General features: G+C 38.9%; 2 protein-coding genes across 2 annotated transcripts; one reads left to right on the forward strand and one right to left on the reverse strand.

The window, feature by feature from the left end:
* Nucleotides 1-1,368: 1,368 nt before the first annotated feature.
* LOC144642290 (axonemal dynein light chain domain-containing protein 1-like) lies at nucleotides 1,369-20,329 on the forward strand. The gene is made up of 26 exons (XM_078501265.1): nucleotides 1,369-1,863; nucleotides 3,315-3,424; nucleotides 4,878-5,043; nucleotides 5,603-5,694; nucleotides 6,175-6,231; nucleotides 6,885-6,921; nucleotides 7,377-7,448; nucleotides 7,780-7,854; nucleotides 8,077-8,171; nucleotides 8,453-8,491; nucleotides 9,067-9,120; nucleotides 9,426-9,492; nucleotides 9,608-9,645; nucleotides 10,253-10,314; nucleotides 10,986-11,158; nucleotides 11,566-11,661; nucleotides 11,926-11,984; nucleotides 12,477-12,666; nucleotides 13,570-13,739; nucleotides 14,746-15,013; nucleotides 15,615-15,881; nucleotides 16,696-16,905; nucleotides 17,345-17,683; nucleotides 18,388-18,433; nucleotides 18,623-18,698; nucleotides 19,293-20,329. The coding sequence occupies exons 1-26, from the start codon at nucleotides 1,519-1,521 to the stop codon at nucleotides 19,579-19,581; spliced, it is 3,492 nt and encodes a 1,163-aa protein (XP_078357391.1). The 5' UTR covers nucleotides 1,369-1,518; the 3' UTR covers nucleotides 19,582-20,329.
* On the reverse strand, nucleotides 20,150-26,594 carry LOC144642598 (uncharacterized). Its single transcript, XM_078501603.1, has 4 exons — nucleotides 24,866-26,594; nucleotides 23,734-23,983; nucleotides 22,666-22,861; nucleotides 20,150-22,004 (listed from the first exon to the last, which is right to left on the reverse strand). The coding sequence occupies exons 1-4, from the start codon at nucleotides 26,193-26,195 to the stop codon at nucleotides 21,741-21,743; spliced, it is 2,040 nt and encodes a 679-aa protein (XP_078357729.1). The 5' UTR covers nucleotides 26,196-26,594; the 3' UTR covers nucleotides 20,150-21,740.
* Between the last annotated feature and the right edge of the window lie 552 nt (nucleotides 26,595-27,146).

The following is a 27,146-nucleotide window of genomic DNA, read 5'->3' on the forward strand; positions in this document are numbered from 1 at the left end:
GACGGAAGTCCGTATCCGGTTTTGAAAGATGCTATGAACGAAACACCTGCGTCCCTTTCATAACAGTAATAGAAATGCCGTATTTTACTATGAAAAAGAATAAAAACGTATACAAGAAAGGCCATTTAGTCAATGGAGCTTTCGATACACAGTTCTATATTTATTATTATTTGCTAAACTGATCAACAAGGGAAAAGAGCATTTTATTGTTCCTATGGATACGGACCGCTCGGCCGTTGGACGACCACGAATTAATTCCGCCGAGTTGCCTTTTCAAAACGTTGAGGAAAAGGAAACAGTTTGTTCTTAAGAGAAATTATTTGTATTCAGCTAACTCCAAATGTTTAACTATTATAAGGGTTATAATATATGCTTGCAACAAGCTGGGCACTCTCATAAAACAATGAAACTAATGAGCTGACTTCCAGTCACATCTCATCATCTTAGATATTTTTCTCCCCAAGTTGAAAATAAAGGTATGAACCTGAAAAATGTAAAAAATCAAGGAGAGGTATAATTAGTGGTGGGGAAAGCTCCCTGCTTGGACCCTACCCTGTAAAAAATAGAAGAAAGAAAAAAAACAAAACAAACGTAGAACGAAATGTGAAAAATATAGGTACTCTACAAGTGGTGGTTGTCCATATTATTCTAGCCTGAGTATCAGGCTTTTCTAAAGGGGAAGGGAGAAAGGGCAGAAGCTCCCCTTCCCCCCTCCCCTTAGGAAGGCCTGAAACTCAGGTTAATATTATTCTCAAATTTGAACAATGTTATTATGCTTAAACTTGGGGCTCGAAAACCGTCTCACCATCGTGCTGGAAAGAAAAGGCTCGCCATTATGCTCCACTGTGCTCACCAGAATAATGGTTCAGTTATTTTCCTAACATTATAGTACTGGCCCTGAAGAAGACTAGTCTGCTACATAGTTAAAATATTTGCCAACAAATTTTGCCCGTCTGCCGTAGCATAGGTCGTTAGGTAATCTTTATTTCCACAAGATTAAAACATCAGCAGAAATGAATTTTTTAAAGTATCAGCCTTTCAATTAATCTGGTTTTATTTACATTTATAGTGACGTCTGGTACGACCATTTCTAGCTATTTCTTGTACAAGAGATCCGGCAATGGACAAGCCAAGTAATTGTGGTTTGTTGTTTTATCTAATTAGCCGTTTTTTGGTGGTTGGCAAGTATTACCCTCTTGTTACAAATTTTATATTCGTAAACCCTTCGGGCTTTTTTAAAAATTCCATGGTTGTCCAACTTGCCAATCAAATTGCTTGAAAATCGGAAAATCCCCGAGCTCCCCAGAGCGCGAGTTTGTGCTAAGAAACCGGGAGGGCTCTGGGGACAAGAAAGCGTCGTCAGTGGCAACATGGGGTAAAACATGGCGGATTTGGCGGATGACAATTTGGAGTTTGACTGTGAAATGTTGGAAGTGTTCTGTTGTATGAGCCCTTGGAACCGTCAAATTCATACTTTATTTTAATTTTTTAAACTTTAAACTCTTGAACTGCTAGGATATGAGCGTCTCTACAGTAGTGAAACCAAGCGAATCACCGCACATTTCTCCAGGCGAAAGTTCTTCGCGGGCATCTCGCGCTAAAAACAAACTTGCAAAGACTCCAAGTTCACCGTGTGTTTTGCCAATTCTTGAAGGAGAGAAACCACTTGCGGATGTAATAAGACGTGAGACGGGGGATTCAGGTGGAAGGATCGATATTTTGGACCGAGATAAAACGTTTCTAACAGGAATGAATGATTTTATTCCCGATGACATTTTGAACAGTTTGACACAAAATCCTGTTCCGCCATCGAGGGAACAGCTTGGGCCGCCATCAAAACACAAGAAGCTAAAGCCGCTAGAGGTACGCTGTAGTAATAGTCGCATTTTAGGAAAAATAATGCTAAATAAGTAGAGCTTAAAGGTCCCTTCCTCGGGATTTCTGCTTGTTTCTTTTCATTTTGAAATATTATGTTTCTAAATTAACCATAATTTTTGGAAATTATGGTTGATTAATTAACTGTTATCCATAATCTGATTTGCTATTGATCACCGCTTATGGGCATTGGAGGTGACGTAAATATAAGGGCAAATTCAAGCGATGCTCACATGTACAATGCAAATGCAGGGAGTGTAAAATATACAGATGCAGTTGATGTCTTTTTCCAAGATGGCGGAGAATAAATTTATCATGCTTTGCTTGTGTTTGCACTTTTGGTTTAACAATGTTCACATTTGAAGCAAGTGCAAATGTAAGCGCCAGCCAGGTGCAAACAAACAGACATTCTACTTCCCTTGTGCTTGCATTTGCACTTGCATTGAACTAGTTCACATGTGTTTTTCCTTGCATTTGCCTTGCACCTATACTGTCTTCTTGCTGTGTCGCCGTTCACCTCAGGCTCACCAGTCAGACACTTGCGTATCATTGATCTTGTTGTGGTCCGGGAGGTTAAAGTGTTCATCGATCGGACGGTTTCGGTTAGCACCTCCATTCTGTAGAAGGCTTCCATCAGAATCCCTGCTACCAAGGAGGCGGATTCCCTGTCACTGAACACTATAACCTCCCGGACCACAACAAGATCAATGATATGCAAGTGTCTGTGGTGAGCTAGGTGAACGGCGACACAGCAAGAAGACAGCGTGAGGAAAGAAAGCTGATTTTCAGGCTGGGAACACTTGCCCCAAGGGGCTTGAACTTGGACTTTAAATTTATTTAGTTTGATTAAGTTTCTTTCCCGTGCACGACCTTTATATGGCATCTATGCCACATGACGCGTGCGCAAAGTAACGTTTGATAATCGCTCCACGGTTTCAATTTGAACTTTGCGACTGATGAAGGGGTTATTCCCGAAACATTTTGCAAAACGAAACAACATTTCTACGTGACATGACTCTGGCTAAGAGGGACAAGTGGCTCTGGGACGAGAATGAGAGATGATACAGTCAGAGAAACTAATTAAATATTACACATTTTCTTCCATCGGACTACACACTGTCTATAAAATATGAATGCAGCCCCTGATAGGTTGCGTGGGGAAGATGGAGCCCCCTCCCTGGGGGGAGGGGCTACTTAAGAAAGTTTCATAGCAGGAGGCTCTGTCCAAGGTCCAAACCTTCACCCACTTATAAACCATCAGAAAAGGCACCTTTTTTAGACCCTCTAAGGTGAATGGCCTTTTTTCTTAAAAAAAAATTATATATATATATATAAACCAGATCTCAATGTGCAGAGATTCCTTTTCCTTGTCAAAGTGGCTTTATTGAAAAAAATCACATGTACATGCCTTGTCATTTTGTTTCTTATTTAATTTATAGGTAACACCACCTGCTCGCAGAAGGCCAGCAAATGTTTGGAATTTTCCCAGAGGGAGAGAAAAGTTCAAACATCTTACAGAACAGCCCCCTTGTGTATGTGGAGCAGGAAGGTACAGTGTACATGTTTCACTCTTAGAGTTACCAAGGTTACAGCCTGTTACACTGCAAGTGAGACACTCAGTTTTAGGAGTGTAGAGTCACTGTGGTAAAATCCAAGACTTGCTGAGGCACCGAGACCCTTGTTTAAAATCCGAGACCGAGATGCCCCAATTTAAAAATGTGAGCGTGAAACTTTTACAGCATTCTGTAGCTCTCTGTCTGCTCTATGCATCGTACCAAAAATTATTTCTAGATAAATAAGAACAGCAAATTAACGAGCAGTATAGAGCATTACCGTACCCAAATTCGCAAGTAGCCAATCAGAAGGGCAATCTACTGTCCTGATATCCTACGATATCAAGTCACTGACCTGATATGCCCCCATATCACGGTCACTTTGAAGTAAAGTAGTGTTACTGTGTGATGAATTGAAAAGACATTTTACCAATAGAACAGAACTTCGTAATTTAAATTTAGCGGTGTTAAGCGGTCGTAAAAAGAGAAAGCCTTTCCCGCCAAAACTAAACTTGAGCGCGCTCGCCAATTGCGCGATGTTTGCCGAAGAATACTGAGACATTCAGAGTGAAAAAATTGGAGTCGGAATTTCCAAGTTTTTCGCTAAATTTTAATTTTGAAAATGTAGAGAATGAAACTCTAAACAAACGAGTGGAAAAGGCAGAAGAGGAACTTGGTAAAAGTGTCGAAGACCAAGTCATCACAATTTACAGTACGTACCTTGCAAGCATGGCTTCAACAGAGCGATAAATATAACCGGATTTTTTGCTGAATTTGGGTACGGTAAATACCTAATCGTACCTTTTGGTACGCTTGCTGCATATCAGGCTCGTTTGGTCTCGCCATGGGTATTTTGGCTCGACTGCGTCTCGCCAAAATACGAACCATGGCTCGACCAAACTCGCCTGATATGCCGCCGAAGTGTACCAAAAAGGTACGATTAGGTATAATTATATCTTGATATTTCTTTGTTTTTGCTGTTGTTTTATAACAGTTCATTCACAAACCCGACAGATTAAATTTTTGTTGGCTTGCGAGATTCCCAAACTCAAATTGCAAAATTCAAGTTTCCGAGTTTAGCTTTATTTTTTGCGAGCTTGAGATTCTGAGACGCTAGTTTGTGAAGCCAAGATTTCAAGACTCCATGCTAAAATTTGCTGAGATTCACTATATTTCAAGGACCATTCTACACCCCTAGATTTGAGCTGATAAATTCCTTACTGATCAGGACATGCATTTTTTTGTATTCTGCTGAGTTCGAAGTGAAAGCCATGTCAGCTTGATTGGTTCAATCTAAACCTGCATGAGATCATTATTTGTACAATCCCTTCACTATGGAATTTTTTTTCACAAATCTCCAACTTATAAATGAAATAGAATGTCTGATTCTTTTATTCTTTTGATCCTTTTGTCTTATTACTCTAATACATATAAAATGTTCCTTTGCAGAGACATTTCTTTTTTGTATGATGCAACTGTACCAGAAAAGGCAGCCCTCGACTCGGCTGGAAAACAACTGGCAATGTCAGCTTCTGATAAAATCAAGACATCCCCTGTGGACAAACAACTGGAGCTTGTGGAGAAAAATAGGAGAGAAAGTGAACATGATACAAAGGTAAACAAAGTACTGTCAACATACATTCATGTACATGTATCTTGACTTGTTTTGTGTATCAGCCAAGTCTATGATTGAACAGATGTAAAGAGCATGCATACATACAAACATGTACATGATATGTACATGTACACATGTATACAAGTTTTTAAGCAGCTGTAACATTGACGTTATATCACCTGTAGCATTTCGCTCTGTCGCAAGTGTAACATAACACCAATCAACGTCTTCACATGTTACATTGGGTGAACTCAGATGTAACAGGTGTTACTGGTCATAAGGTGTACATTATTGCATGGTTCCAGAAAATATCCACACTCCTACCATGGATGGTTAATATTTGGTTTGAACCCTCTCACCCCTCTGGAAATTTCAGTGTGGCTTCTTGCTTTCCTTCAAAACTTTGGCACATTGAAACCCTCCAGATATCTCCTTCTGTCAGAATTGTGGAAGAGCTTGCTTGGGGTGGATTTGGATATTTCCTGGAACTGCACATTCTCATAGTACTTAATGTTGATAAATTTAAATTGTAATCCTGTTTTTTTGTTTTCTGTAACAGGAAGTGAGATCACAGATTCCAAACAGTCTCATTCCATCAGAGTATCATATAGTCAAGAATCCAGGTGTCATGGGATTAGAGTTTCAGGAAGAGTATGTCCACACTTCATTTACCTGTAGGCCAGATTGATGGCTTGTGCTCAAGGGATAAAATATCAAGTCAGAAATATTAATTTGTTAGACACCTATGCAAGTAACTAGTCACCTTTATAATCCCCAAGTGCAAACTAGTGTCAATACTTTCCTCCTTCACTTGGACCAAGCTCAAACTTTAAGTTCTCCTCACTGAGCACTTGCCAAATGTTTCTGTTATGTTAATAAGAAATTGCTGTCAAACCCCAAATGTTTCTGTATTCCATTTTTTTGTTAGTTTGTTTAGCGTTAGGCCTGTGACTTTTGTATTTAAAATTATGGTTGCAAGGAAACAATGAAAATGTGCATTGACTGGCAGCTTAAACATGCAGTATACAGCTGTACTAAGAAGACTACTTTTAAAACAATTTAAAGAGTCTACAGCAGTAGTAATATTTAATTATATAAAAGTGAGGTGAATACATTTTGTTGTTGTTGTAGCAAGTACACAACCTACGTGAAGGGCCATGAGGAACATCTGACTGTCTTTCCTTCAATGTAAGTAAACTGCAGTATGCTAAAATTGTCTTAGTCTGAAACATTTATGACCCTCCATATGCAAAAGGGGCCTGTTTTGTTTGAAACACATTTGAAACATGTTTCAATACAGTAAACAGTGAAACATGTTTCAAAACAGTTATTCTGTTAATTATTTCAAAGCTGTATAAACCTGCCCAATTAAAAAATAAAACATTTAAAGCAAGCAACAGCAGGTACTTTACAGCAACAACAACAACAATAAGAGAAAATTAAAGCCGCTCAGGTTTGCATTTAATTTATTCTATTGCATATGGCTGTAATAATTTATTGTGATTGATGGGTGTTTTTTGTTTTGTTTTTGTTTTTTAAGAATTGAGTAAACTATACACTTTCTAATGATGATAAAGTATACTCAATTATTTCAATGCAGTCCAGATTTTGAATCATTAGATTGTTATAATTCCTATCAAATACCATTTTAGTTTAACAGTGATCTTATTTATAGCCAAGAGAGACCTGTTTGAAAATTTTGTTCTTTATAGTAAAGATATTATTGCAAATTAATATTTATTAAAATATCGAAGTTGCATGTTATAATTTATTTTAAACAAAACATAGTTAAAAATTATAAAAATATTGCAATTAATAATATGCATTTTGATCTTTTTTAGGAAACCAGCTGGGAGGCAGGAAGTGCTGAAACTTAAGGTATTTTTATAACTGATATAATAGAACTGTTGTAATAGCTGAGAGTAGTGGAGTCATTTGAACACAATGTATGCCACCCAGGTGGTTTTATCCGATAGCGAAGTGTGCGAATGACATCATGACTTAAACTCAGACAAACAAACAGGAATGGTGGATAATTTTCCTAAAACATTTTCTAAAACAGCCGGATCAGTTTCTAAAACACTTTTTGGAAACAAAAACTTTGCCTAGAATCCCCCTATTCTCTCTGATGTTGCCTGAGCCTCATGGGGGTCTAATCATTTGCATTCTATTTTTAAACCTTGTGCACTTTGCTTTTCAAGGCACTATTCAGACTGATTATCTGACTTTTACAGGTCAGGGGCTGTTTTCATGAACTCAAGAGTATGTTTTTGCTGTTGCATCAAATGCAGTTGGCATTCATAATCAGATTGATTTGCTGCTTTTATTTTTAGCATGCAATGGACTCCATGTTAGCTCGGGCTGGTGTTGATGATGAGGGTAGGGAGCTGTCAGGTCCAACACAGGTGCGTCGCTGCAATTAACAAATTAAGCAGTGTTTGTTTGAGTTTATTTTTGACTTTAAATTGTCTAAACGTGACTTTTGATTTGTTTGTTTCAGAATGTTGTATTGGATATAAGAGACAATAAAGAAAATAAAACTCAAATTAGTTCAAAAAAATTCTAATTTAATTTTAATATTTTTTTATTGAACCAGCTTTCTGTTTCTTTTCTCTTTGGTATTTAATTTTTATCCATCCAGTATCATAATGTCACAATGATAAAAGACAGTGAATGAGCATATAACATTCTTTGAAAGCTGTAAAATTTTTGTAAATTTATTAATCTCTATTTCAGATTCACAACCTCCTAGAGTTGGTAAAGAAGGAACAGAATATTTACAATGTAGCATTCAATGAGATTATTCGCCAAGTAAGTAAATTTAAAATATTCATTTAAAGTTAATTTGTATGTAATTTAGATTGCACACTTGCACAGCGAATTTAATACAGAAAACGGCAATACACTATTCTGTATTCAATTAAAGCACTTACAAAATGTAGTAATACTGTACTATTTCTGCCAGTGTTTATAGCTCAGGGATATTAAATGGAACTGTTAAATTTACGTTAACAACATGTACTTGGTTTTCAGGTAACAGTTGAATGTGCTGAGAGAGGTGAACTGTTAGCAAACTTGAGAAAGCGCTATGCAGATCTTTTAGACCGCATTCCCAGACAAGTTAAAAGGTATGTACACAACATTGCAAGTACTAGAGAGGGAATCAACTTCACAAAGCCTCATTTCTTTTTTGCATACCAATGTTCAATGATGGCGACCTTTTATAAACATTTGTATATCATCTGTACTCAGACAATCGTGGAGAACAAAAATCTGTTGGGTTCTTAATTTTTTTTTTTTTTTTAAGATTTTTCCAAATGACAAACTTTCAATTTTCTTTATAAAAAAACTTCAGTTTTGTTCAGAACTCTAAAATTCTAAACCAGTCATCTAAATGCTTTCATTGCAGCCTTCACCAGGAAGTTATTGCTCAGAGGGCTTTGGACAGGTAGGAAATGTTCAGCTTTCTTATCTCTCAAGTCCCTTGACATATTTAATTATAAAATAATCGAGGATTTACGTGCGCTATGATTGGTCAGTTTGACTTCATTATGGCTCCATAAGGCACGAGGATTTCGTCACGAGTTTGAGCGCACGCAATTTCTTAACATTTTAGAAAACAAATAATTAAAAATGCTTTCTCCCCGTGCATTGTTGAGTTAAATAAGCACGCTGGAATTTTTAAGAACGCAAGAGAAGTGCAAAGAAAAGCACGAGGCGCATTCTTAAAACTTCCCGCGTGCTAATACACCATGTGTAACCTAACAATGCACCAGGGTGCGTTTTTTATTTCTTTACTAATTAATACTGTTTGTTGTCTAACCTATGCTATTGACATCTTTGGACACAGGCAAAAAAAAAAAAAAAATAAATAAAAAAATTAAAGATTCTTGCTAGTTTATAGTCCTATTTGGTGCGTTTATTTGTCGTTTTTGTTTTAAAATGTTATGCAGTCAGCGTAGATCTGTAGACTGGCTCTGTTTTAGCTTTGATTTGTTATTTGTAATAATTTGTTCTATACAGGAGATTAACAGAAGAACTTGTCCGATTTAAGGCATCTATAAGCTCTCTGACCAGGTTTGTATTTCGCGGTTGTTCGTTAAAATGTAGACGTAATATCCTTGAAAGTTAGAGTACAAACATTTGTCTAATGTTAGCCGCTTTTTAATGTCATTTTGTTTTGCGTGGAATAGCTCACATTGACTTCAAGTTATTTCTATGTCAAAGACATATCATTCAAAAATGGATCGTTTTTCGAATTTGTCAAACAAGGGCCTTAAGACCATTCAAAACAACAAATAAGTAAAAATAAAATCAAGTTATTTTTGCCATTATGTGTATGAAACGAATGTCGTACTATCATCGGTGTTTTTTGTCGACAGTGAACTTGCCTCAGTTAAAGCTCATGACAGAGAGGTTACCCAACAAGCTAAATATGCCCAAGATGAGGTAATTTGTCAACGCCATTGTCTAGAACAGTTTTAGGAGCATTAAGGGAGCACTGTTTTAAATGGCTAATCTTTGTGAAAATGCCCTTTGGCTAATGTTTTCCTTTCTATTAAAGCTTCAAGATGCCCTTGAAGAATCTGAAAAGAATGCCAGGTAAGGTATTGCAAAGTTCTGTAAGGAGCATACCATAAGATATGATAGTCGTTGAAACACAGGACAAGCGATCTCTCGGAATAACGAAAGTTTTTGTTTTCCTTGCGTTTTTCATATTCGTTATTCAAACTTAAGTTGACCAATAGGAAGTGGCAGGAAACTTCACTTAAGGTGGATTTCCACTGACGCGTATTTTTCTTTTACGTGCGTTATTTACGTTAGAGACAATGTATGAACGACTTGCGTAAACGCTTAGGCAAGTCATTCATATGGTGGATTTCCACACTGACGCGTAATTTTTTACGTGCGTGAAAAAAATTAGAGACAATGTATGAACACGTGTACGCAAGCCATTCATACATTGTCTCTAAATTCTTTTACGCACGTATACGCACGTAAAAAAACACGCATCAGTGGAAATCTACGTTAAGTCTCAAATCGGATACCTTGGCAGGAATGTACAACAGGAAATTGTTCTGTTAACAGTGTAGATTGGCCTGCAGACGGTAGACGTTTTTTAAGCGACCCTTGCCGGGAGGTAGGGACAATAAAAGGCGGCTAGTCAATGTTTATTAATTTATTAAGACGTTCCAATTTCTACTTTCAGTTTGATATCCGAATACCACGACTTGTACGAGTTACAAAGAAAAAGACTGGAAGGCCTTGTTGGTGAGTACACCTTACGATACAATGTGAAGAGTGCGTATTGCTGTGTTGCACGATAGAGCGGTTTTCACTTGAGTGACAAAAGTAAATTGCGTTTGCTTTGGTTTTGCATTACTACGCTCAGTGATTGGCTTAAAAATCTCGCGCCACTTTCTTAGCCAATCAGAACTAAAACCAAAACCAATCGTGACTCGCTCGCGCACGTTTTCCCGCGCTTTCTGCCGGCTACATGTTTTTGCTTCAAGTTTTGATTGGTTCACTGGATTGTCTGTGTCCTTTGTGATTGGCCGGAGTAATTACTTTGGTTTTGGTTTTACGACACTCAATTGAAAACTGCTCTAACTGTAAAAAACACCAAACAGGACTTTGGTCTTACGAAAAAGACAACAATGCAAACAAGCCTATGTTAATAACGCCTCTTACAGCAGATACGTAAAACGTTACAGGAATCAAATCAGTGGGCTGTAAGAAGTCCTTTTCAACGTCGTGTATCGCCGAACGAGAAGCATTCAACACAAGAAACTTTCTGTTAACATTATCGCTCTAAGGAAAGGGTAAAAATTTTCTCTCCCGGAAGTTACAATCTTTGAATACTCCTCTACTGACTAACATATTCTTAAGACATGCTTGTTACCATATTTTAGTGGTAACCATTCTCGTTCTGTGCTACGCAGGTAAACTGAGTGAGGAGCGTGATTTGTGGAGCAGTGCGGCGTATACATTGTCACTGAAGGTTACGGAAAAACACTCGCTTAACACTGCCAAGAAATTACACCTATGCGAGAAAGCTTGGGCCAAACTGAGCCGACACTTTGCCATTTTTCTCAGCGAAAAGGACAGCATACAGGTTGGTTGAACCGAGTTTTGTTTTTAATGGTAGTTTTTCCTTGGACCCAAATTTTAAAAACCCCTTGATAGCAAAATCACCAATGCCAATTCAATTTGCTTTTTTATAAAAGTCCTTAAGAAAAAAATTAGTACAGACTATGGATAACAGTTTTTTCCACCTCACTATTTTTATACAGTACAGTATCTTAAGCGACTCAACGTCATGTTACAAAATCATATAATTATTTGTAAAATCTATTTATTTGATTGGGGAGGCCCAAACACGCATTTAAGCTTTGTGGTTTCCTTTCGGTCTCGCCGCCCTTTTTTTAAAATTATTTAATAAACTTAGATTTAATAGCTTCTTCCAACCATTTTACTCACAAGTTTAAATCCATAATGTCATTATTATTACTTTTTTTTCAGCTTGAGAGCTTAACTAACCATGTACAAAAGTGGAGAGAACTTTCTGATAAGTTTAACAAAAACCTTGTTTCCTCAGAGGAGGAAATGACTAACAGGGTGAGTGCGTTTTTTTCTTTTTTCAAAGTGAGTGAGACAGTGAGTGATTTGATTTTTCTTAAATACCTAAGTCTAAATCTGAATCTAAGGAGACTAGACTTAATCCCCAACTAATCCCTCTTTATTGTTTCCCACGATCAGCATCGTCATTAAAAAATTGTTCTATGCTGAAAAACTAACGAAGGAACATATGCCACTGCTATCTTGCATTTAATATATTCGAGGGAAGGAAGGGATAGTAACAGTTTTGTTGTTTCCGCACAGCTTAAAAGACTGATTAACCAACTTCAAAAATGGAAAAAGGAGTTTCAGAAAGTCGTGAAGTAAGTGTTACATGTATAGTGTATTCATCATAATTTTGAGAAGGGATATAACCCTGAATTTGAGGCCTTAGGGAATTCGATTGTGACAGCGTAAGAAGAGGGATTTGTTTTATACTGTGGGCTCTTAAAAATATTGAGCTATGTCAAAATCCAAAGAAAGACAACAATCATTTTATTTTAAAAGAGAAAGAAAGATTAGCGTATAATGGCGTACTTATTCAGCCTTAAACGGTTACCTGCAGTGAAACAAACAAACAAACAAGCAAACAAACAAGAAAATAATCACAAGAATTAAAAATATGAAAACTGATGATATAAATAAATAAATAAATAAATTACCTTTATTTAGACACGGTAGAGTTTAAAGCTAGAAGCTTGTGGGGCCGTGTATTCCCAATCGAATTGGTATTTGCATTTGTTTATTAGCTTAAGGGAAGTCAATCTGCTTACCAAACAAACATTAATTGTGCTTTGTGTGCTGTATTAATGCAGTTACGATGATGGCAGCGTTCGTCCTCCTGATGAGCAGTTTATCAAGAGTTTGTTTGAAGATCTGAAATCCTGGGAGGAGACATTAAACCAAGAGGCTGAACACTTTACAGGGGAAACACTACTGTCACGTGAGGACGAGCTGTATCAGATGAACAGACAGGTGGATGGGTGGACTGATGTAGCACTCAAGGTAAACAACAACAATAAACAACAACAAACAAACAAAGATAACAAAAGCAGCAACAGCAGTAGACTTGCTCCAAGTCGCTCGATTTTTCTTTGTGTCGATAGAGTATTTGAATAGATCGCTTGCAAAACAAGTAATATAAAATCGTGCGTTGAAGACCGCGCGGTATCTATTTGTCCGTGCGTGTTAGCACGCTAAGCGCACTAAACCCACCAGGGCGGGAATAGCTCGTTCTGAAATGGCTCGAAATGGGAATGGCTCGTTCTGCGATCAGCCGTCATTTTGATGTCTGCGCGCATCCTCGTGTATTCAGTGGTCTTCTGCGAATCAAACAAGCGATTTGGAGCAAGTCTACAACAGCAGCGGCAACAACAAAACTGTGTCAAGAAAACATAAATGATAAGTCATTTTGTATCCACAGAACATATTTATGTGATAATGTACGTGGATGTCGATTTTTGACAACTTACAATTTACTTGTCTTCTCCTTGTCTTCCTAAAACTACAGAGCCACTTCTTAATAAACAAACAACAACAATAACTACACCACTATAGTTCTGTTTTGACCTTCAAGGAAAAGAGAACAGCTTTGGCATTAAAAAAGTTACAACACTAACGCTTGTTGAGTTGAAACTGATCCGTTTAAATTTTGATGTGCATGGACAAAGGGCAACCCCGAAACAAATGCCCTCAAAAGAGGGACCGACCGAAGTGAAAACGGGCATTTTAACGCTTACAATATGGGGATGTGGGGGATTTTCATTCCCTTTGGGTGTTATATATGGGACCGTCCTTCCTTGGATCACTCTAACTTGGTCGCAGTTCTTATAACTTTGTTGAATATTTAAATCTATTTGTATCTCGTACATGTGTTGTTGATAATTCTTGTTTTGTGGTGTTATTCAGGTATTCAGCCGTCATCAAGCAGACGACGGAACAAGATGGCCCCAACATGAAGTGATGTTACAGTTAAACCAAGAGGTAGACCGCTTACATCAGCAGTATCATGTACGAGTTATCGGGGAAAACGGAGTGGCTAAAGGAATCATTGATCTAGTGAATCCTATAGAGACGTGGTAAGCAAATGATTGTACTGTTTACGAAGATAGCATATTGTTTTCCACAAGTTAGAAATATTTTCTTGTAATAAGTGTCTTGACAATCTGGATAGCTCAAATACAGGGGGCAATGTTAACATAACTAGTATTTATAGCCCTTATGTATGCTTATGTCAGACTGGCTAGTTTCTACTTTCACAACCAGTTGTTCAAAGCGCGGGTAACACTATCCGCTGGACAACTCACTATCCAGTGTATAGTGCAGTATGTTTGGTTAACACTTATCCACTGGATAGCGATTTATCCGGTGGATAGCGTTATCCTCTCTTTCAAAAACTGGGCCAAAGCTTTGCTTTCGAAGTGCAAACTGGTTAATTTTCTCATGAACGAATGTTCCCGGAGCAGCAAAAGATGGAAAAGTACCCACGTGAAAACTGCACGAAGGTGGTGATGGTTGAACAATTTGCGTAAACGAGGCTTGATGGTGAATTTTGAGCTTATGACGTTATCATGCAAAAGGCCTTTTTGAACGAAACTTCATAATCACCATGCCAACGTCAAGACGGCTGGTGACGAGAATTTAAAAAAAGAAAATAGCTAGTGGATATCGTCGAGATGCACAACTAAATTATCCTCACAAATATTCAAAGAAGTGTCTTGCAATAAAGTAATTGAAAATTAATATTTTGAGGTAAGGTCTGGAAGGAACCATCAGTTTACAGAGCAAGATAGTTTGTCCCTTTATGGCCCCAATATGGCGGATGGACGCAACGAAATAAAAATAGGCCCTTTGCGCCATTCTGTCACATGGTACAAAATCAGCCGTACATCTGTACTTGGACGCAAATTACGGGGTGGGACATTTAGAACAAAGTGACTCGCACCAGTCAAGCTGGTTCCTGATTGGTTATCTCAAACGATTTATTCTGTATTTTTCTTTTTTTCTTCCGCCTTTACCGAACTACCACGATGCTAATTTTAAAAATATATACATTCATTTTTACATTCATTCATTTTTCTTCAGGGGTAACAAACTAAATACTGTACTCAATGGCGGCGAAATGCTGCTCGACTCGGACTGGATACGAATCGCGGATCAGGTCAGAGAGGAGTGGGCTGATCACCTGACTGAAACACTCGCTCTGATTGGCTCCACGCAGAAGGAGGGTGCTCGCTTGGGTGGCGAGGAAGAGAACCCAGTCAACGTGGAAGAAGTGTTTAAAAACACTGTTAAATGGCTGTCGGCAACTACAAACAGTATTGACAATGAGGACGCGAAAGTTGTCGAAAGAGTAAGTAATATATGGCATATGTTCTGTTACACTTTGTGTTCTCTCTTGTGGCGAAATATCAACACGTTAGTCTCCTAAAGTGAGGATTTTTGTTTTTTGTCTGTTTGCCCGTGAAAAATACAGTCAACTCTCTCTAAGACTGGCATCTTCTGGACCGGAATTAACTGTCCAGGAGCAGTTAATGTAAAATGACTAAAAAACGCCAGGGATGGGACCAACACCAGGTGTCCATCTAACTGAGGTGTCCGTTAACAGACAGTTGACTGTATTATTCACAGACGATATTTACGGCGGTGTTTTCCGGCTGCAAGCGAGAAACTGGCTACTTTTGCAGGCCACTTAAACGGCAAAAAAGAAAAAAAAAGGAAAAATAGAACCTTTTTCAGAAGTTAAGCAAGTAGCTCAGAATAAGCACAATTGCAAAGTTTCAGCGCACAGTTTCAATATATATTGAGAAAGTAGAATCATTTTTTTAATCGTTAAGGCTTGTGTTTGATTACAAAACTGAGACTCGCCTCTTCGCAATTCTACTGGGTAAACTTTTCGCTCAGTCAGGTGATCAACTCAACATTACTTGGCTAATCATAATCTATATTTTTAGGTTACACTGCTGCATAGTGCTATGATTCGGTGGATGATTACCGTCCTACTCCGGCTCACCCCAGACATGGAGGATAAGGAACTGGAAGAGATCAATAAACAGACGGACGATCAAGAGGTGGACGCGTCCTTAGGTGGAGGAGAAATCCTCTTGCAAGCTATCCCCGAGGAAATATGTAACAGAGCGCAGAGACTGTTTGCGGAGCTGAGAAAGTTTTCGGTTCTTCTGACAAAATGCTGCTCTGATTTGGTCATCGATTTGATGCAGGTATACTAAGCGAAAACACACCTTGTAAGCTTCTCTCTTGAGTCATTTGTAGAGATCATTTGAACTCTTTCAGTCTTTGGGGAGCAGGGATGGCGCAGTAGTGAGAGCCCTCGCCACCCACCAATGTGGCCCGGGTTCGATTACGGCCAGGTGCAATATGTGGGTTGAGTTTGTTGTTGGTTCTTGTCCCTGCTCCAAGGGTTTTTTTTCCGGGCTCTCCGGTTTTCCTCCCTCCTGAAAGACCAACCCGCATGAAATTCAGCTAGAGCTGATGTATGTGGCTTCCTCTCTGTACATACAGTAAAAATTGATTATGTTGGGGGCTTTTTATGACTGAAGCAATAGTTGCCTGCTAATTTGCATCGAGATTTAACAGACGGACGCTAAGGTCACAGTCCTAATCTTTTTAAGATGCATTAAACGGTAAGCATACAAAACAATCGAGCATTCCTAATTCTGGTGTGCATTACATTATGTCAAGTGTTCGTCTTGCGTCATCTTGTGTCTTAAACGCATTAAGCTCCTCAATTCTACTACTTGAACTTCCTGTTGCAATTGACAATTGATTTTAAGATTCTTACTCCCTTTCTCGATGAATTACTCGGACAGTTGCTTGTTTCTTACTCACTTAGTTGCTAACACACACGTTCACTGACTAACCCACTCCGGCACTCGTTCTTGAATAAATTGTTTATTCGACCTCTGCATTCCGGTCGGCGAATTCGGAATAGCATGCAAGAAAAGCAAGCACTTTGCTACCTTTTTCAGCTGAGCCAATACATGTAAATCTATCATTTTATTTTTTCCCCGTTAGGAGCGACAAGATCAAGGCGACGAACACGCTGATATGGACTTTAAAGATCTTAAGCGGCTGAGTGTGGAGTGCGAGGGATGGATACGCACAGCCCGTCTGCTTATTCAGGATGTCATGGGCGAGGACTTTGTGTTTGAGGATGCTTCCGCAGGCTTGAAGAAAGGGGCTGACAGGGCAGTGTCTACGGATTCTAAAATTACAGTAGCGGAGGTATGAAGTAACAACGTTTACCATTGAGTATACACCGAATTGAAGAAACGTTGACCCTGTGAAAAGGATAAACCATCAACGTTAAGACTGTTTAGGATTCTGGGTAGACAGCATTAATAAGCTTAGTAATATTGTATTTTTTTTTATAATCGAGATATTTTCTTTCTTTGAGAGCTTTGAGAGCATGATTAATCCAGCCTGTCTTATTATAACGTTCATTCTGTCACAGACGACGATTACTTTTTTTCTGATTTCCCAGTAAACACTTGGTTCGCATTGTTTATGGTTTATGCTTTTCATAGGACAACGTAAGGCTCCACACTCACTTCGCTACCTAACTCGAGTAAAGGGTAAAAGGGAGGGAATGTTTATCTCCAACGACTAGAAAGTCAACCATTGAAGCTTTAGAATGAAATGGCTCTAATAATTTCTTTTACAGTCGCAGGACGAAGACGCCAAACAGACTGAAAAGGCTGAAGAAACAGAGCGTGCACCAACGGGTGAACAACAAGAGGCTGACAAACCAGAAACTCCTGCTGAAGGGCAAGAGGAGTCTGGTAAAGAAGATGGGTCCGTGCCAGCTGTCCAGCCCCCTGATGTTACCGCGCCTGTTCTGGAAACGAGTGTTGAAAAGACAGACGAGGAGTCTGGGAAGGAGCCTGAAGGAGCTCCTGAGGTGGAAGGGGGAGACCAAGAACAAGACGAGTCCCGGATGCACGTGTTAGGACATGATGATAATATAAGGACCAAGTCCCTGGAGGAGTTACCTCCTGATCAGGTTGGTTAGCTACGTAGACTGTTCGTCTTAGAGAGTGCTCAGCGAGGAGTGCGTAACAGAAATAAAAAAAAGAGAGAGAGAGAAAAAAAAAACACGACTGAAGGCCTTCTTGAGAACCAAGCATTATCTCATGAAAAATAGTGTGTCATGCGGTTTTGGCTTTTGAGTGAACAGTCCCAATCCACATTTTGCCATCAGCAGAGTTGCGTCTGGTTTGCTTTTATATATGTATGTACTTGTCTGCTGTACTTGTCTTGTTTTGGTGTAGTAAATATTTCTAATAGTTCGGCCGTTTCATGAAGTTTGTGACAGTTCTTTTCAGAACTACCGGTACTCTCACCCAGACGATCACACTATACGAATTGTTATTACAATTTAATGGCAAAATTTATCAATCTACTATGATAATGATAAAAACTAGCAATATAGATGGTTTACAAGAAACCCCAAGTACCCATGCAAGGTAAACCACCAGAAACAATTATTAAAAATTATTAATTTATTATTAATTATTACTTATGACTCTGCTAACATGGCCTAAACGTCCTACCTTTTTTCCCCGTGCACCATGCGTGGAGGATTAGTACACGCTCCATATTGTCGGGCTGTTTGTTCTCGACTTAATTGCGATATCAGCTCAAACATATTCGCACAGCAGTCATCGTTATGCTTTGTTGAATTGTCTAACTTGCCCTTTTTTGCAGGAGTTGGAACTGCTTACTGTACCTGAAGGCGATGGCCAGCAACCTGGTGAGTAAGACGCACGCACACGACCTGTACTGCTTTCCTTGATCGTTTTAAAAGGCCTTTTCGTGCAGAAAGAAGAATAATTAATCCCACTGAGATGTGGTAATCGCGAGCAAATTTTAGAAATTTTGTGTTTAGAAGTAAAACAGAATGGCATCGATGTTACCTACGTTGTTTTGATTTTGTCTTCAGCCCGCTCTCCGTCACCAGACACTAAGAAGGCCTTAGAAGCTTTAGCAGCCGTTGAAAGACTTCAATCTCAGCTACTGTAAGTTTCCTTGTCAGTGTAATGTACTAAAAAGCATCGATGAGAATTGCGAACTTAATTACATTAATACGTACGTTTTGACGAGTTTCTTGGTTTTAAAACGTCTTTTACGTGCATATCTTGGTGTCTTACGGTGATGTTTATGATTTTCCTTCGGCGGCGCGCCTACCGCAAAAGATCCGGTTCAACCGTTGGCAGAGTAATCCAGTTATGATTTGTTTGGATGAACTGTCAAGATTCAAATTACGTCATAATTGTGTTGACGGTTTCTTTTATTCTAACGCGCGCGCAACTACGCCTCTGTATTTGTAGCTTTGTTGCTTTCATTTTCTGTTTTCTTGAAGTTTGTAGATGTTTAATTTCATAATGAGGTAAAAACATAAAGAAAAATCGGAATCTTTTATGAACTATTAACTAGTAAAAAATTAATTTTATTAGAAAATTTGATTCCTAGGCTGGTTTTTATTTACATTTTGTTAAAAGAAAGTGGAAGAATACTTTGTATTAGTACTCAGGCTATTCTCTCCAGATAAGGTTAAGTCTGGATGCAGATCTGACGAATATCTTAAATTATTTTCTTTCCTTTATTCACAGAGAGACAGAGGAGCGAGCGCAAGCTGCAGAAGAGAGGGCCATTCAAGCCGAAACGGATCTAAAACAAGCTCTTGAGAAGATCCGAGCCCTTGAACGGTCAGCGTCGCGCGCTAGTGCTTTAACACAAGCAGAATCTCAAACGCCCGCGGACAGACCGGTCAGCACAAGTATGTCAAAAAGGCCCACTTCTCAGGCGTCTACTACGCAGCTGCAGTCGCCCCAGCCTCCAAGAACGCCTTCCCAGCAATCCACTAGGCCCTCAACTCGGACATCGACTAAGAAAAAATAATTTATATACTTGTGTAAATAGTAGAGGTGTTTTGCCAACAAGCTTTGTACATTCTTTATAAATAATAATTCCCCGGTTATCTTAAAATCTTCTTTCTACTTTATCAGCTTGACACGTTATTATATAGTTGTAAATAAATTTTAGTGGGAAGCAAAGATTGTTTTCATGCTGCAATGTTTGAGATAAAAATGTGAATTTTATTTATTTTTATAAGTAAACTAAATAATGAATTAATTTGACACTGCTTTTTGATTTAAAATTCATTTAAGCCAAAGCTCTTAAGATCACTATAAACAATTTTTCCTATGTATTGTTGTAAGTTATATTCTAACGAAATAACAGGACGGATCGAACACGTACGGTTTATGGTATAACATTCAAATTGGAACCGTATAGTAGAAATAAGTACTATAGACAAAGTAAAAATACAGTAAAACATAATTGTATCCAACAAAAAGTACATGGAAGTGGGTAGAAAGTAAGTGTAATGGGGTTCCTTTTTGTCCTCCTAGATAAAATTAAAGGAAATTGTAAATTTTCTTTTTTAGCCCCGGTACAAACCACAAACTTGATGTCTCAAATTTTATTTAAAACAACAGTCGAAGTTGGTAGAAACTTTATGTATTCCACTGTCAGTGAAAATGCATGATTTTCTTATTTATCCATTTCCCTCCGTTTTTTACAACACATATGTGGTTTTGCACAGTGCAGAAACGTTCTTTTATTAAAGGGACTGTGTCACGGCTGAGTTAAGTTTGTTTTATTACGTTTTGCCAAATACTCACTGTGAAACTTAATGTTGGTAAAGAAATAACTTCTATGGATCTAAAGGACAAACCATAGCTTCATTACAACCAAATGTGTCTCCCGAGCGTTATAATTCAAAGCTACAAGCAAAATAGATTAACTTTGAAAACTGTTCAGCCCAACAGTATTTCAAAAACCCATAACGCAATCCGTTTCAATCTCCTTCACTTTTGGTCATCCGTACCTTCTTTTGTATTTGCTATATGATTGAAATGTTCCTTCAATGTTTAAAGCGGTTTTTTTTTTATTTTTTTACCGAATTTGATGGTCATTTTCCATGCCCTCTCTCCTTCGCAGAGGTTGCCGATGGGGCGGTCGCTGTAAAAATCCGCTGGGCAAGGTGAGTGCAGGCACACTCGAGATCGCCTGCACTCTTTTCGTACAGCGGACTCTCCACCGAAAACCTCTATGAGGAGCCTCTGCGGAGGAGAGAGTCTCATGCCTTAATTTGGCTTTAATCCGTGGCACAGTCTTCTTATGTTTTGACTAAATAGTTTGTCCAAAGGCTGCAATCTGAAATTCTACAGTTGTGTGTAGTATTGGAGACAGCCACAAAATAAATAAAGTGCCTGACCGGCTCGAAGCCCTTGACAGCAGTCTTGTTGGCACGGCGTAGATGAACAGGCAGGTAAAAGAATAAACAATTCAAGTTTAGTTTTAACAATAGCTAACACTTCGAGGCAGGACTCATGCGATAAAACGTTGCGCGACGACTCCTATAGCACTTACATCCCTAGTCATGCAATACGTTGCGTGAGGTCTTTTACTAAGGAGACCACCAGCTCAGCTCCAGCTCGACATTTGTAAAAGTGTTTCTACCCTTCTAGTCAGCACTGCGACGAAACTCCTTGATTACCTCTGTTCAGTTTCGTTTATTCTTGTTCCTAAGCTTCGAAAACGATTTGACATACATCTAATTGCAGTAAGGTTGTCATAGAAAAAAGGAAAAAGTCAAATAGGAATTAATTAAGCGCATGCATAAAAGTTATTTGTAAAATGGCTTCAAAATGCCTCAAAATACGAATAAATCAATTTATCTTGTTACAGCATAAAAATATGGACTCGAAGTGTGCAGATAAAAACTCGTGGGTTTTCTGTAAATGCTATTAGTTATGAAACTACGCTAATTAATTCCTATTTACCTTTTTTTTATTTTCTTTTTTCTATGACAACATTATTGCAATTAGGTGTATGACCCTGGTAAAAGAGCTTCCGGTTGTCTTGTCCAATCAAAACTCAGTTCCGAAATGAACCTTGCTACTAGTTACTCGTCGTACCAACACGTCCCGTTTCTTAGCAACCAAGCAAACTAACTTGTCAGAAAGGGATTCCGACATGGGATACTACACTTTCTAACGCCACCTAAATAATTTTTTGAAACTAAACCAGGAAGTTTTCTCGACGTTTCCTCGTGTGAGCTTCTGTATGTCTTCCGGTGATCTGAAAACGGGCCTGCGCCGGACGATTTTCTTGGAGTATGGCCTGAAAGATTTTTCACACATGGGATTCAGGAAGAATTGCAATCGGAATTCTTGACCATCCCTCGTAAAATTGTAATTTCCTTCTCGTCGAAGGAAGGCAGATTCCAGGTCTTCCTGTTTGGTATCAGACTCGTTCTGAAATAATAAAAGTAATGTAAGTAAGTAAGTATGATTGAGAATTTATTTACCCAAAATTGAAATGCCATCAATTTTCCGTCAGGTTGATATTTTAAGACTTTCTACTTTGACTCAACTGCCTGTTTTAATTTGACATACTTTGAAAATAGATCCATTATTCAAACAGTTTTCTATCTTTTCATCTAGAGATCGAATGAAACCGGCCCCTTTTGGCTTGTTCACTCTCGGAAACCAATTCAGTGGGTGCATATTATTCAAGTTACTTTCAACACTCAAGATCTCCTTACCGGCTTCCATACATTTCATATATAGGCTTAGTTGAAAGAATTTAACTTTTGATATTTTAAGGACAGTCCCCTTTCGTGATCATCAGAGTTTATTCTCTTGTACCTCACTTCACTTCTAGAGTTTTGGTAAGAAAAAAAATGTTGATCACCGTTGGACTGAAAGGGTCAATTCACAAACAGTGCCAAGTACGAAATAGCAACCACATAAAGCCACATAGTTTTTGGATGTTTGTCCTGCTCACAGTTGTCATTCTTGTCACACTTCTGCTAAACAGTAAATTGACAAGACAAGGAGAAAATAGATTTTGGTCGTTACTTTGCCTAAAAGGTTAAATCGAATCAATGTGACATTTCGTCATTTCAATATATACCTCTTCCCCATACTTGACCCAGTCCCTGCTCTCCTCTTTTCTGTACCACAACCATTGTGTGGTCAGACAGTTGTCCTGCTCCTTAACATATGACTCTGTAGACAGTCGTCTTATATCCGCTCTGTGATAACTTTCCTGTATCCGCATGCTCTCAAAGTCCAGTTTCACCGCATCTTTTCTCTGTGACGACGCATTTCTAGGAATCACATCAAGGAAGGAAATTAAATAATAAAAGGAGATACTGTTCAAGTTAAAAGACTAATTCAGATTAGATTAAATAGATATATTAATGTGTTTATAGTCGTCATGCACTCAGTAACTTCATATCTCAAAGAGATTGCTAGTTTACAGGCATGTCACTGAAACAAAGGAAACAAATATTTTTAAATGAACACAACAAGGTTAAAAATCCCAACTGGCAGGAGGCAGACCAGTTGGCTACTGATACAAAGCGTGGTCGAGGATTTGAACTCGGGACAACCGAGAAACAAATCCAACTAGTGGCAAGGGCAGGCCTCGAACCGGTGACCTTCGGATTACAATACCAGCGCCCTAAACCACTCGGCCACGCTTGCCTCCCTAATTTGTAGTTGCTAATATTGCATCGCTCAAAGCATATAGCGAACCTTGCTATAGACTAATCAAAAAAGTTGAAAAAAGTCTTATTAGTTAATAGCACGTGATTTGGGCAACAATCAGTGCCCAGCGTGTGATGGACTGTTTACTGAAGTAACACGAAGTCAGTGTACTGTGATAAAGAGAATGGAGTTGAACGGGCAGTCGACGGGTTTACCTCGGTGCAATTTTTCGGTTTATTTTTCTTTACTTTGAAGCTATTGTTTTTCAGCTGTATATTGTTTCCTACTCTAAATTCTTTGTTGTCTTGGCCGTTCTTTGTTTTACATCGCCGGTACGTTTCACAGGCTCTTACACTGAGGATTTCGAAGTATGAGCCCTGCGAGTCGACTCATCAAATACGTATACATAACTGAACATGGGTCAAGGGTAAAAACAAACTAGCAGAGCGCCTTTACTGAATAAGACGTATATGCAATTACTTCAACTTACGTTTCTCTATAAGACTTGACTACCAGATCTATCTCCGTTGAAGTTATATTGTCGTTCTTTGGATCACAGAATAACTCTTCAATCCTGCAATTATCTTCTAGACTGAAACTCTTCCACCCCTCCAGGGACAGGCGATACTGCCAATGATAGGGGAGGGGACAGTGGTGAGTGTCACATTTACTTCCTTGCTGACAAATCCCGGCAATGTAATCGGTGCATATGTGAACCTGGGAGCTATAGTGGATGTGCCCTGAAATAGAAACAACTCAGTTATTTTGAAGCTACTCACGACTCCCTCATTCTTATGAAACAAAGAGGTCAAACAAAGGAGAACAACCTTTTGGAGGAAAGAAAATCAGTAGCCAATTTGGATAATTGTGATGTGGAAGGCTCTGGGAACGAGATTGTTTGTTGCCCAGCAGTATCTTCCGGCTTGGGAGAAATAAACCCGATGTCAATCACGGAATCGCCGAGAGAGCGAGCGAGCGGTCACGAAAAATGAGGAACGAGAGGCGAAAAACGCCCCTGTACATAATTGACCACAGCCCTGCTAACAAGCCCGAGTTTTCTATTAGCTAAAAGTTGACTATCGCTCAAAGAAAGCGAGGGCGAGTAGTCTAATTTTAGTCCCGAAAACCAACAATTCTATGTAGTACTTCTTTGAGCCAAAAATGAAGAAAAATTTTCCCTTCAAAAAGCAAAGTGCGTGCGATTGTCTTCTATCAGCGAACAGAAAACAGTGGGAGAACCAAATTAACCAATCAGATTCGTGGATTTCCAATAAACACGACTACTAATAGTTGTTAGCTGTCGCATAATTTTTCGGATAAAAGGCTATAACTATTACAACGCGATCGTTGCAGGCTAACTTTACTCATTTTACTGCTTTAATATCTACACAGGTGAAATATACTAAGTAAAGGGAAGGGGGATAGTGAAGTAACCAAGGTTAACATTATAGTTCGGTTTATAAATCATAGCCAGAAGCTTAGGTTAAATAAAACAAATTAATGTGGCTGTTTGGGTTCTTCCTGGTTGGACTGGTTGGCTGGAATTTCTTGGTCAGTTTTATGGTACCACTTTCTTGTCAACGCCCTTGGGAAGGTCATTACTGATCAAAATTATTACTAACCTTCAGTGCCGTTGTCAGACGTATGTTCCCTCTCCTCAGTCCTCGTTGCCTTTCCGCGGTTACGAAGACTTGACTCGTCGCTTGTCGTCTTCCTCCGTGAACTGTCGTACTTCGTCGTGCTCCGAGATCCAGAGGTGTATGCTTTTTCTTTTTGGATATCTTTCTTGCTACGATCTGTGCACGAAGCATTTGACGACCTAATAGCATATTGTTTACCGTCAATTTCTGAGAAAAAAGTTCCAGACAACCGATTTCGGTATCTAAAAGCAAGCAGCAATGCCCAGAAAATCAAAACACCACTTCCGATCCCGCTCGGGGTCAAATATTCAACACGGTCCACATTCACTGACACTTCGATAAAGCCACGAATAAACCACGGATAAAGCCATGAATAAGCCACCGAGGAGACGTCAAAAGAAAATGTTCCAACATAGTATGTTATCTTCGTCATAAAGGGAAGAAAGACGAAGATAAATTTCTCCAAAAGGAGGCATCCGGTTTTTGCAAATAAACTCCAAACCAATCTTACTATTGCAGAGTTTATAAAGTACAGCCAACATCTGTATAAACCTGATGCAATGGAAATTAAATTCAACCAGACGAAAAATCCGATCGCTTTCAGGCTTGAAAGAACAGTTTTGGCAATTATTCGCACAAGGAAAAGAACAATTTGGAACAAGGGGTCAAAAATGGACAAAATGTCCCTTAGGGTTAGCAACAACGGGTACAACAGAAACGCAACAATGCTGTATGCGAGCTCCAGGATTTGAACTATTACTCGAACAACAGTTAAGATTTTAAGAAAAAATATGATGGCAACGACCAGAAGGAACGCTGTAACTGTGTATTTTCCGCCTGGAGTGTAATCACTGGTAAGAAGAAAGAGTCTTCGGCAGAGTTCACAAAATCCTCTCACGTAAACTGCACTTTCTCGCAGTTTCGTTTCAAAGGCTCGCGAAATTCGATTCACTTTCCTTGTAAATGCATTCGCAACAGGCATCCATACATATTTCCTAGTTTGCTCTTTGCATTTTGTGTAATATTCCTTGGGTAATCTCAACAACCACGTGAAATAGCCCAGGTAGTCATAACGAAAGATTTGTCGTACCCAGTCGACCATGAACACCGACAACATGGCTACCCGTTCGTAAGCGCTGGACACTGTCGCAAAAATTCCCACGAAAAAGTTAGTCACCGATGAAATGATAGCAAGAATGGCTTCGATGAAGCGCTGTAATGCTGTTCTGAAGCGATCAACCGAGTCCATCATAACATGTGGGAGATTCTTAAACGAAAATGGCTTCTGCTGAGACTTCTTGATGTCATCCATGTCGATTTCACTTGCCTGTAGATGTCGTTTGACCGCTTTCAGAGTGATTTGATCGAAGCATTAACGAGCTTTGTGATTTTATCACATCCCAGAAGTTAAATAATGAACACCTCTTTAGATTTCCTGTGTGACTGGAGTTAAATCAAGGCCACGACTACCGCTTCGTCGCCAGAAAAACACACAGAACTTATGCGTGCCAAAATTGTTTATGTATATTTGCTGATGAAATAGAACATTTCACTTGTGCATAAATTTCAAGCCTCGTTTCACTTGTCCTTTGGCTGCTGTGAAGTGCTATTTTTGGGATGTTTTCTTTCATTCATTTTCGCGATTTCTTCAAATGGGTACACACGATCCCTGAGATCTTTTTTCTTTCCCTTTCCAACCGTTGGTGCCGAAACTTTCCAGTTGATCGACCGGCTTTTATTTATGTTAGAACTAGCTGCAGGAATGAGAAAATCGTTGGCATAACATAGGAATTGCGTTACTTTTTATATGTTAATGATTGTATTTATATTACTGAGGCCTTCCAAGGGGTTTGAGCGACAAGCGACATTGCGTCAAAATGTGGCGACAATTTGTTACTAAAGTACCGACAGCCGACAGAAGTTGACCTGAAAGGGGCGACAATTTACGAAAACGACAATCCATTTTTCATTTTGACAAAGCGACAACTGCACTTTTTTTTCTTCGACGGCGACGTGACTGTCATGACTTGACAAGGCCACCGTGACTCTTTTGGAGCTCTATTGTTTGCGTTTATGTTAGATCAGTTGTACAAATATTAACGCAAACAAACCATCATTCAACACTCTTTACAAAGCGTTAAAGAATTAAGAGTTGTATGTTAACTAGCCAGTCTCTTATTACATCCGGTAAAACAAAGAACTCAAAGAGAAAGGAACAAAGGTCATCAAAGTCACCCGTTGCGCTTGTTACGATCCCGAGTCA

This window comes from Oculina patagonica, chromosome 1 (assembly GCF_052425735.1).
Source record: "Oculina patagonica isolate OP01 chromosome 1, crgOcupat, whole genome shotgun sequence".
In the NCBI taxonomy this organism is placed as follows: Eukaryota; Metazoa; Cnidaria; class Anthozoa; order Scleractinia; family Oculinidae; genus Oculina; species Oculina patagonica.

Coding starts and splice junctions, on each gene's coding strand:
- LOC144642290 (XM_078501265.1), top strand. CDS start 1,519: ATGAGCGTCTCTACAGTAGTGAAACCAAGCGAATCACCGCACATTTCT. Junction 3,425..4,877: donor TGTGTATGTGGAGCAGGAAG/GTACAGTGTACA, acceptor GTTCCTTTGCAG/AGACATTTCTTTTTTGTATG. Junction 5,044..5,602: donor AAAGTGAACATGATACAAAG/GTAAACAAAGTA, acceptor TTTCTGTAACAG/GAAGTGAGATCACAGATTCC.
- LOC144642598 (XM_078501603.1), bottom strand. CDS start 26,195: ATGGATGACATCAAGAAGTCTCAGCAGAAGCCATTTTCGTTTAAGAAT. Junction 23,984..24,865: donor GTCTGACAACGGCACTGAAG/GTTAGTAATAAT, acceptor TTTCTATTTCAG/GGCACATCCACTATAGCTCC. Junction 22,005..22,665: donor GGGTCAAGTATGGGGAAGAG/GTATATATTGAA, acceptor TTATTATTTCAG/AACGAGTCTGATACCAAACA.